The sequence below is a fragment of the Octopus bimaculoides genome, chromosome 5 (genome assembly GCF_046866305.1).
Source record: "Octopus bimaculoides isolate indiv1 chromosome 5, ASM4686630v1, whole genome shotgun sequence".
Classification (NCBI taxonomy): domain Eukaryota; kingdom Metazoa; phylum Mollusca; class Cephalopoda; order Octopoda; family Octopodidae; genus Octopus; species Octopus bimaculoides.
The window spans coordinates 94,413,476-94,425,748 of NC_142932.1; the positions used below are offsets into that span (position 1 = coordinate 94,413,476).

General features: G+C 31.5%; 1 protein-coding gene across 1 annotated transcript; it reads right to left on the bottom strand.

Annotated features, from left to right (window-relative positions):
• Nucleotides 1-4,744: 4,744 nt before the first annotated feature.
• Nucleotides 4,745-11,378, bottom strand: LOC106876230 (uncharacterized). The gene is made up of 3 exons (XM_014924705.3): nt 10,764-11,378; nt 8,175-8,453; nt 4,745-7,302 (listed from the first exon to the last, which is right to left on the bottom strand). Exons 1-3 carry the CDS (start codon nt 11,311-11,313, stop codon nt 6,542-6,544), a joined length of 1,590 nt encoding a protein of 529 aa, XP_014780191.1. The 5' UTR covers nt 11,314-11,378; the 3' UTR covers nt 4,745-6,541.
• Nucleotides 11,379-12,273: the final 895 nt, after the last annotated feature.

A 12,273-nucleotide genomic window follows, 5' to 3' on the forward strand; every position in this document is an offset into this window, starting at 1 on the left:
GGTGATTTGAGGAAAAGTTAACACAAGGTTCTCCCCGAGTTTATGGTAGATAGGAAATAAGCAGTTTTAATATCTGAACTGAAAAAGATACTAATGCCCACGTTTTTAAAGAAATATCTGATTCTTTTCCTAAGTTGTTCTACTTTACAGTTACTAGAGTTCAGGATTGCAAACAGAGTCATCCCTATATAGACTGCCAGAAATATTTAGGGAATTGGTCCTGGAGACAATGGAGCAGGCAACAATCCATGAGGTCAGTAACTTGGGCTGAATTGCTTGCCCCCATTGGGATATTGAAGTAGTTAGAGGTATCTTTGCTGGCCCAAAGTTTTCCATTGCATTTTATAATAGTTTGATGGACTGCCAGGATAATATCGATATCATCTCTAGTTGGGGCAGAATATTTTAGTGCAAATATGAGGGCTTCAAGTAGGATAGGAGATACACTGGAATAGTATTGGTCTATATCTACTTGAATGAATTTGTATTTACCATTGGGGCTTAAGGATTTAAACCACTGGATGACTTCAATGGTGTTAGTCTAGAGGTTTAGTGTAATCATAGAATGAAGGTGGGGTAGAATTCTCTATGATATAACTTTACTAATCCTACCTATATCAGAACTTTATATGTGGATATTTGCATATATATATGCAAATATCCACATATAAAATATATGATGATGTAAATAATATATATATGCATGTATACATATGTATAAGTATCCTAACAAGGGTTAACTTACTATGCAAAAGAATGGCACTTAAATTATCATTGTAAATGAAGCAAGTGATGATTATATACTGGAACAAGATCCAGTTCTCTTTAATATTTATATTCATGATCCTGCTTCAACAAATAGTCTCAAACCTCATGAGTAAGATTACAAAATTTTTGAAATGGATCTGCCAGCTACCAATGCAAAAATTTAAAAAATGAGCAAATGCATATTATTTTATATGCAATAATTAAATAAATAAGATTTTATACCTTGTTGAACTTATTTCTAAAATCATGTCACTCAAGAAGCCAAAAATATTAGAATTTATAACAGACAGATAAATGACTCAATCACTATATCAATCTGATAACCAATCACTTCTACACTGCTCCACAAAACACGAGGAAAAACTAAGAAAAATTTTTACGCCCATTCAGACAAAAAGTTCTTGTCAACAATTCAATGTTTCAAAAATTCATTTCAAAATGATTTGCAAATGTATCCAGTACATCAGCTCCTTTTCACATGGTTGATTTCTTTCAATCAATGCTCTAAAACCGTTTCAATCTTAACCTACATGAGAAAATGAATACCTTTCTCTTCTCAAGCTCATCTTACTTATAACCCAAGTAAGCTATATTCTGACTTAATATTACACTAGCAAATAAACAATAACTGTGCCCTATAAATTTTTATTACTAGCAGCAACTTGCAGACTATTTTTCTCTTCCTCTTGGAATAGGGAATTACTGATCAGTATAATTATAAATCACATGTAATTTTATATATAAGACAACTAACAAATACTTCTTTATAAATTCATCCTAGCTTCTATATTTTAAATAAGATTGTAAATAGTGGTGGTGGTAATTTTTATGAGAAAAAGTTCAGATGAAAAGAAAATGCAGGAATGACAACAATTAACAATACATGTGCCTTTTATATCACTCCAACTCTAATCTTTCTGACCATATGTATGGAATGAATCTTCGGTAAATGAATAAGGAATCTAAGAGATGACAATAAAAGACAGTCTCAGTAAAAATTAAATTTTTGAAATTTTCAAACCAGGAAATAATTTTTCTGTTTTTAGTTTTCATGTCATCATTTCTTTACATAGGTAACAAATGTAAGAGCTCAAGTGGTAAACTATATCAATACTGAAAGAGAGCTTTGATAGACTGATTCTATACGTACAATTAATAAGATAAGAATTAATATTTTCAAAAGTGCTCAAAAAGTGAAGTTTTATAAATAATATCCAATGAGGATTCTTTGGTCAGACACTCAGATAATCTTTGAAAAATTGCAAGCAATTGAAAAAGCTGTCAATTGCTGACAATTTTATTGGAAGCTTGCTACCAATTTTCCAGAAGGAAAAGATTTAAAATAAATTTGAGTGTTTCACGTAGAAGCATATGGACTTACAGGACAAGCATTAATCATCCCAAACATTAATCATTAATCATCCCACTACTTACATCACATGCTATATTGTATTCAGTCTTTCATTCATTTGACTAGTTTGACAAGACATCAAGCTAAGTTAGTAAATTTGTATATAAATTTTAACGATGTTATTCTTACAGGCTATTTCTATTGAGGTAATGAGATTCAAAAATCTAAATGACATAATTAACAAAAAATATCAACTTCAAATATTAAAATGCAATTTAACATGATTTTGTTATCAACTGTTTTCAAGACTAAGTAATTCTTTGTCATATCAAACTTTTAATGAAACAAAATATTTCAGTGAATCATATTTCATTTTGTTTTAAACTTGCATCTGTAAATACATATATACACATATACATAATATATATATATATATATATATATATATATATATATATACACACACACATATAATGTATATATGTACATAAATATATATATATACATAATACATATAAATACACACACAAATAAATATATACATACATAAATTTGCAAGAATTATTTAACTTAATGGGTACATGACAGAATTTGACATTAAATATACATACAAATGTGTTGATATATATGTGTTTCTGTATACAGTAATCCCTTGCCATATCGCGGTCACCTATTGTGTACTCAGAACATTGCAGAATTTTCTGGCTAATATATGTAAATTCATATTTACGGCCTCCTCAATATATCCAGGTTTCTGCAGCCGATAAGTATTTGCATTTTTTTAGATTTTAATTATTTCTGTGAGAGGTTTTGGAACGTAATACCCACAATAGTCGAGGGATTATTGTATTCACATATGTACAGAGTCACATTAGCTTATTTATGTGTGATAGTTCATATTTTCCACAATGAAAATATGTGAGCAACAAAATAAAAAGGATTTTCTCAAATACAAAATGAGATAGTTGTATTTCAATAAGTAGGAATGTAATCAAAGTGTATGTTTTATTTGATGAGACTCATTAATATTGCATCATAATGACTGGCAAAGTGTATTTTTCACTGAATCAAAAGTTTCAAAACAAAATTCAAATAAAGCTAGAGTTAGATAGTTAAATAGATTGACAGGATCCAATGAGCCAGAGGACTGCATCTTGCTCAGCTCCTGCTGAACTGAACAGCTTATACTGGTATGGAAGATGTAAAATAGTGATGATGATATCTATAACATGGGATAATTTATATTTATATTTATATATATATATATATATATATATACATATACACATATATACATACACATACATGTACACATATACTAATATGCATACATATACATATATATATACACACATATGTATACACATATACATACACACACAACACATGCATACACACACACACACACATATATATGATGATGTGCACACACGCATGTACATACATGTTATTGTACAGATTTTCAACCATTGTGTAGTCTAGCTGCATTTTGATAAAGAAATAAATATTGGTTCATGAGTTGTGTACAATAACAATTGATAAAAAGAAAATGTTTAACAAAATTTTGGCAAACAAAAATTCTTTGAAAAGGGAAAACATTTTGAAGATCTAAAAAAAAAAAATCAGTGAAAAGTATGCAAGGAATATATATGAAAACTGCATGGCAATTAGCAAATACATCTTTGATCATTCTTAATACAAATACATCAACTTTCAATCATGCATGCACACACACATATGCACAGAGGGTATTTATGCATAATCAAAAAAATATAAAATCAATTATATTTTAGTGAGTATAAACTCTGAACTATTTAAACATGTATTCACAAACACACATGCATATGCTAGCACGATTAATTTGTACATCTATAGTCTATATATATTTACTTAGAATTTGATTAATATACACCAATCGTGATTGTTAAAAAAAAATGGCCAAAAATTATACAGAAACTCGAAATGGTTTACAATATCATATTGTTTCATAATGATTCATTTCAAATTAATTTACGATTTAAATAAGATATGTTCAATAAGTTAAATCCTCAGTGCACACAGATTTTTCAAAATGGCCACTTTAAATGTTGTATGGTGAATTAGGAATGTGTGTGTATGAGAGTGAGTGAAATGAAAATGTTCTGTAATCTTTAATGTATTGTTGGGTCACCAATGAAGGCTTCATTTTCTTGAAATGTGTAAAGAGCAAGTCACTATTATGGAGCTCATCCACTTTAGACTATTGAATACTAGAAATCACAGATACAGAAGAAAAAAAAAAAAATAATAATTTGATTGAAATTGGTCAATCAAGAATGAAACCTGCCTTGGAGGTTAGGCTCGATCCATTTATCATCACTTTAGTATACTTAAATGTTTTGGTATGTCTGAGTTAGCCAAAGCAATAACTCAATAAGACATTTCCAATAGTTATAACATAGAGAGTTTTATTAGTATTGTTCATATTGATGATAAACAATCATCATTATTATGTTTCCAATAGTGTCATGCAAGTTTCTATTGCATTATTAGGTGCACCTGTGTTCCTAAGGTGTGTGTAGACTTTTCTTCCAAGTCTTTATGTTCTGAGTTAAAATTCCACCAAGACTGACTTTGCCTTTCATCCTTTTGAAGTCGATAAAATAAGGGACCAGTTAAGCACTAGGGTTGATGTAATTGACTAGTTCCCTCTCACAAGGAGCCAAACAGACACTGCTTTAATTTTTTAAAAAATATGCATTGCTTTTCTTATTTAAATGACTTTACTAGAACTACACATTTGTTATATTATACATACTAAATCGTATATTAATCATATATAATTAACTTTCTAATAATTGTTTAAACACATATAAATAATCTTAATATTCATCTGTTCCTATCTTGTGTCATTTATCTGCAACTAAGTTTCCTAAAGTCTAATTTCACTTAGACTATCATAACATCTAATATAATTAACCACTAACAAAACCCTCCTTTTTCTTATATCATATAAATATGTTTATTTCTTGTATACAGCTTTAGTATTGAATGATTTTCTCATCTCATTTCTATTGTCTTGCACAGAAAATAGCACCCAGTTTATTCTTTCCAAATCATTGTAGGTTTTCTGCATTCATTTTCTATATCTTCTGTGAAAAGGATTTTTTTTTGTCTTAAATCCAAAACTCCCAACCATTTGATGCTCTGATGCACATTCTCACATGTATGAGTGTGTACGCACACACACATAGTGTCTCTATACATAGAGACACAGGCATAGATATATGGTTAAGAAGTTCACTTTAGAATCACATTCGCATGGTTTAGAATTTGCTCCCACAGCACAGACAGTGTCATGTAGTGTTTCCCACTACAGTTGTGGGTTGATCAATATCTTGTGCATATTACCCTAGACTTGATGTATGCATTGAGTGTAAAACAAAGTATACAAACAGTGGCATTTGTTTTCATTACTCTGCAAAAGAATATCCTGGTGGTTTGTTGTTTAATAGATAGGTAATTTTATTATATTGCTTGGAAACTTGAGGTTGGTGATGAGAAAGGCTTTTAACTATAGAAAATTCTACCTCAATGAAGCATGGGAAAATAGACAGTAAATTTTTTTTTTTTGTAGTTTCAGCTCAGAGCTTTGGCCATGCTGATATACATACATATATATATGTGTGTCCTCATGGAGGTCCAGATGCATAACTGTTGACTTCTATTAAGCTTATTTACCTACCACAGTTTATATAGTTTTTTTTTAATATTACATGCAATAATTTTTCTTTTAGATTTTTCATTGAATACCTAATCATATATTGACTTACTTAAATACATAAAGTGATTATTAAGCCTATTTTTTACAATATTCTCTTATTGTTACAATATTATTAAGGGTATAATGTAATGACAGCTGGATTCTATATGACGTCTTCTTTTTCTCACCGCTTTTTAGTCCTATTCTTAAGTAACTGTAAGAGTAAGTACAAATGGTTGTGTTTAGACATTAATAGAAAGATAAGCATTTAAAAAAACCAATAGACTATTAGTCATTTGAATATAATTCAAGAAACTCATTAACAAACTAATTCTTAAAACCTAAATATGGTAAGTGCCAATTTTGAAAGGAGAGAAAATACAGTTGATTAAATTGAACCAAATATATTATTGGTATTTATTTTAATGACCACAGCAGGTTGAGAAACAAAGTTGATGTCCAAGGATTAACTTAATTATTGACACTCATATTCAGTTTTGTTGGCTCAGCCATTGCCATTATGTTTATAATCTCTACAAATATATGAAACATCAAATTGTGCTTAAAATGGGTGTTTATGAAATGTAAGTATTTGTTTTGAAGATGTTTTTGAGAAAAGATAGATTTTCTACTTCAGTTTGTAAGACATTGATGTAACCACTTTGAATACAAATGTGTTACTAGAGATAACCATCTTGACGATATCTGAAAGGAGGTTCACTGGCATATATTGGTGCAGTACATTCAGGAATGTGGTCAGGAACAAAGCTAGGAATATTTTCACAGATTGGCGTACTCTGTAGATTATCACTTAGTCGCTTTCCAGCTGTCTCAGTTCTGATGCTGAGCATTACAACAAATTCGAGGACAAAGAACATCAGCCAAACAACAGGATAGAGCCATACAACTGGACTATCAAGCAGAGTTGCATCAATAAATGGAGTGATGAGACCAGGAATATTTGATACCATGTACACCCACCCAAGTGCAGTACTACGAATTGCTGTGGGATAAATTTCTGGAGTAAAAGTATTCAGAATTGAGTATATTGGAGCCATAAAAGCAAAGCAGGTCATGATAGTTAAGGTTTGTGCCCAGATAAGATGGGAAGTGCTCAAAACTGCAAAGACTGCTAAAAGAACTATGGTCATGCAAATAAATAATATAACAGATGTGATACGTCCAAGCATGTTTTTGCGTATAAAAAACAGTGCTAAAAACAAACCTGGAAGTTCACTGATAAAAATGATGAAAATAATGAAATATCCACCAAGGTTCAGTTTATCAGACATATATTGTGGAAGATAAGTAGTGACACCCCAATATCCAGTTGCCTGGAATAGCCATACCAAGGAAATTGTCAGAGTGCGATAACGAAATTCCCTTGTAAAAAGATCTTTAATTTGTCCTCTACTGTGACTTGGAATCCCAGAGAGTTTGCCTGAAAGTAATAAAAATTTGCAACATATTTATATTGTATCAGAAATGTATTCAATGAGTGACACAAGTAGATTAAGAATTAAAGGACAGGTGAACTAAAGAAAGGCAATATTGCATATTGCAGACTTGTAATCTACTGATGGAATAGTTTGTGGTTACTAATGGCAGAAGTAAACCAAGGAAAATATGGCATGATTTAACACGACATGACTTGACAGAAGGTGTAATTAACAAACTAAAAGAACAGCAGAGGTGCAACATTGCAGAACAATAATATAATATAATCATTTACAATAGGTGATGATGATGATAAGGAAAAAGTGAAGTGGAGAATTACAGCATCATAATCATCATCGTTTAACGTCCGCTTTCCATGCTAGCATGGGTTGGACGATTTGACTGAGGACTGGTGAACCAGATGGCTACACCAGGCTCCAATCTGATTTGGCAGAGTTTCTACAGCTGGATGCCCTTCCTAACGCCAACCACTCCGAGAGTGTAGTGGGTGAGGATTTATTATTGTGTAAGACAAAAATGTATAATCAGTTCCCCTAAATTTCCAAAGAAAATAAACAAAAATGATATAATGAGAATATCAGAGAGAAAAATGATTTTGTCTAAGACAAAGGAGCTGTAGCCATGTAGGGAGAGATAGAAGACCTATCTCCTAATTAAATTTGGAAGGGTGGTGAGTTGATAAAGATATTCTTTTTTAGGAATAAGATGTTTGGTCAAAGCTAATAATATTTACAGTACACAAGATGTTGGGTTTAAATTATGTGACAAAACGGAGAACTGTGTCATAAATAATGGGATTAGAGATAATTCAGAACATGTCCTTTGAGAAAGATATAACAAATTTTTGCAACATACCTGCAGGAACTGGAGTTTTATTTATTTGTGCAATTTTGGTAACAACCATCCATGCTTGTTCCTTTTCTCCACTAATCATTAGAAACCTTGGTGATTCATATCTTGCGAAAAGGCGGAAGATAAGAGTGATCAAAAAAGGAGTAGCACAAGCGACAACAAAATATCTCCAGCCATGCGTCGGGATCAAAAGCCAAGCCATTGCCCCTGTAAAAGCAGTTCCTAATGTACCACACATTGTGATGATAATAAGGTAACTGCGTTTCTGTCGAGGTAAAAACTCTGTAAAAGTTACAAAAATAAAAATATTTGAATAAATAACACTAAAAAACTAATGAAAAAACATTAAGTATAATGCAAAACATTTACATTTTTGTTCAAAACAAAACAACAAAGGGAATGCTATTTTACAAGTGTTCTAGAATGCATATATTAAGGGAAATTATGTGACTATTTAAGTAGAGCTTAAATATAAAATCTTAAATTAGAGTTTCTTTAATTTTATAATTACATTAGTAAATTTTTATCTGTTTTTATGTCTGTTCACAGATGATCGAATAAGAAGTTTTAGGTTTTGCAAATTTGTGCATAGTATTTGAATAAGTTTGTATACATACTCACACACACACACACATATACATATATATGTTCTTTTTACTTCTGACCATTCAATATGTTAGGAGTCATAAGTTCTGTTGGCAAACAAGCAGAGTAATGTACCTTGATTAAAGGTTTAATGCTATAGCTGTAGCAATATAAAATTATGTAGGATCTATAGGACTGGGAGTATATAATAACAATAGCAATGTTGTAGGAATAAGCAAGGCGGTGAGCTGGCAGAAATGCTTAGCGGTATTTCGTCTGTCTTTATGTTCTGAGTTCAAATTCTGCCTTTCATCCTTTCGGGGTCGATAAATTAAGTACCAGTTGCATACTGGAGTCGATCTAATCAACCGGCCCCCTCTCCCAAAATTTCAGGCCTTGTGCCTAGAGTAAAAAGGAATGTTTTAGGAATAAGCTGCTTTAAATTAATTGGTATTAGGTCATGAAAATGAGTAAGACAGCAGAGAACTGGATTAAAAGCATTACAATATTTAGTTTCCAATATTTAGTTTCTCCCTTCTGAATTGCTTTCTAGTTGATAATATAACCATTAGCAATATACTGAAAATTTAATTGATTTGAAAAAATGAGCTTGTGAATACAGATGTTGAATAGGAATGGATAGTGTTTTTGGAAAAATTTGATCTATTCAAGAATTCATGTATATAAATTTGTCAGTATTAGCATTTTAATATTAAACATTACAAAACTATGGAGTTACCATAGTCTGGTAAAACAGTGGAAGTGCACATAACTTGAAGAGGTATGCTTATTTCACCAGTGTGAGATAGAATTCACAGCATGGAGTGGTGGGTTGTGTCATTGTCCTATGAATATATATGTTTATGACAGAAAGCAGAGATTTAATAGAATTTCAGAGATAACAAAATCCTAAAAAGGATCTTGTTGTTTATAAGGATTTGTAACCCCTCTTGTTATATACAAATACAGTATGGTCAAAGGAGTAAGTTATGCATCTATTTTTATGATAACCTTGCAGGAGGTGGTGATTGTGAGCCCCATTTTGTCAAAGTTTTTTATACACTACAGTCGTCAGCCTTCTATGAATTAAAAACTTTGTTTTTGAAAGGAAGGGAATTATTCATATATCATATAAAAAAATAATCTTACACTGTAGATCTTGAAGTTAAATATGTGTTTATTAAGAATTGTCTCAAATACTTTAGAAATGTTTGAAGCATCAAGTTGTTAAAAAATGGAGTTTTCACTTCTCAAAGTGGACATTAAGTGGGGGAGATATATTTGAAAGAATAGGGTCTATTTCTGTCACACAGTTTTATGGTAAGTACTAAGAATTTAATAGTGTTAATAGATAGTAAGACTTTGGAAAGTTAACAGTCGGGGGAAATAAGAGGGATAAAGGATTACTGTTGAGTTACAGGTGAAATCAGAATTGACTGGAGATGGCAGAAATCTACTTGGCAAGGAACTAGAACATGATTACTCAGAAAAAGATGTAATATGCTGGACGAAAGTGTAATGTGCCCCCTAAATAATCTTTGTTTGATACACATATTTAAAAAATTATATTTTGATCAAATATTTAACGGAACATTTCTTACCAAATCATTTAGGAATATTAGAGCTTTTGGCTCTTGGATGAGTGAGATATGTTGGATTAGGATACATTTGTGATATCAATTTTGAGGGTTTTCAAAATTTGCAGTGCAATATACCAATACTTTAAAGGTTACTTGTAGAACAATTTAAAATGAATGTCGATAGCCGATAATAGTCATAAAAAATAGTTAAATGAAATTATTTAACTGTGATAATGCTTCCATGCTGATGAGTTACAGTAAAGGTCACTAGGTTTGCTATTTGTTTTGTGAAAACAAATGAAATAAGTAAAAATAAAGCTACACACAAAAATCTGACATCAAAAACAAAAAAGAATGTAAACAAATCGATCTGTCTTAAAACTAACTATATAAGCAGAGAGAGAGAGAGAGAGAACTAAGATCTTACCTATAGGAAGAACAAAAGCGAGTGCTGCTAAACCGCCTTTTCCAAAAGAGACAAATGATCTAAACACAACTAGAATAGGAAAGTTAGTCGCAAAAGTAGATCCGATTGCAAATATGCAACATATGGATACTGTAAGTACAAATGTAAACTGGCGGCCATGCCTGTCACTGAGGATTCCAAAAAGATATTCTCCAAACATCGATGCAAGTCCATTGCAGAAGGGGAGCCATGGAAATACCATATCGCTTAAATGCCATTCTTTCTTAATTGGTTCATTAAGAAATACAAAAACCATGAGTTCACTGCAAACTGCAAAATAAGCGGTTCCACCAAGCAATATAATCAAAATATGAAATCTACCAAATTTGATATCAGTTAAAACATCATCAAGGCTTCGCTCAGTTTCTTCACAAAACTGAAAACTCAATGTGTCATATTGTGGTGGAGGATCTTCTTCATCAGTATTAACCAAACTTACATTGTCCTGCAATGTTTGACCTTCGTCGCTGTCGGTAGACATTGTGACCGACCCGATCATTGCTTCTGACATTTAATTATAAACATTATAATGTTGAGAAATAACTGTCTGCTATTGTATATTTGTTTTCAGCAACTAAAGAGTTCTTAAGCGGTGATTTGCTTAAAATGCCACCAATGAAAATATGATTTTTAGAGCAGTTTCTGTTCAAGCTAAAGCAGTATAACAATATTTTACCTTTAATAAAATTGCCTTGCAAAAATAAGTTCAAATAAGAAGTATTTGATTGCTGATAGATTTAATAAAATGTTTAAATTTGTTGTTTAAATTCGAGCTAAAATGGGAACGTAGCTCTACAAGTCTTGTGCGCGCTTGTGTGTGTGTGTTAATGTAAGTATTTACACACCGTTATCGGCCTTGATAATTTGAGTCTACATGTACAGGCAAAATTTCTCATGTATTCTGTCAGATTATGCCACCTACTTTTTAAAATGTTAGCCACATAATTCTAGTCGTATTATATTACGTATAACAGAGGCGCCCAAATGTAACTGTAACTATTTGGTTAAGTCATAAAATTGATGGAAATTTCATCAAAAGTAAAATAAATGATTTTTTTTACTGTGACACATTTACAAGCATGATAATTAAAGAAAATAATACTTAAAAATAAAGAAAACAATGCGAGATGAAATAGATTTGATATTTTATCTTTTTCTTCAGTCAGCAAAGAGCGGCTACGCTGGAGCACCGCCCTGAACAGGTATTTGTACTTATTGTAGCGGTAACTATTTGCCGAACTGGTAAGTTACGGGGGACGTAAACAAAACGGCGGACGTCAGCGATAGGTGGCCCACATAAATTGGAATTTCTCCATTTTGTCAGGGATTTTTCACATACTATTTTTCACGGTGCCCTTGGGAATGATCTAGAGTATCGTTATCACACACAAAAAAAAAATTCGAATATTTTTTCTTACTTCTCCCCTCGCATCTCCAGACGGATTTTGTGGGCACTACGCACGATGATTTT

Coding starts and splice junctions, on each gene's coding strand:
- LOC106876230 (XM_014924705.3), bottom strand. CDS start 11,313: ATGTCAGAAGCAATGATCGGGTCGGTCACAATGTCTACCGACAGCGAC. Junction 8,454..10,763: donor CGCTTTTGTTCTTCCTATAG/GTAAGATCTTAG, acceptor TAACTTTTACAG/AGTTTTTACCTCGACAGAAA. Junction 7,303..8,174: donor TAAAACTCCAGTTCCTGCAG/GTATGTTGCAAA, acceptor TATTACTTTCAG/GCAAACTCTCTGGGATTCCA.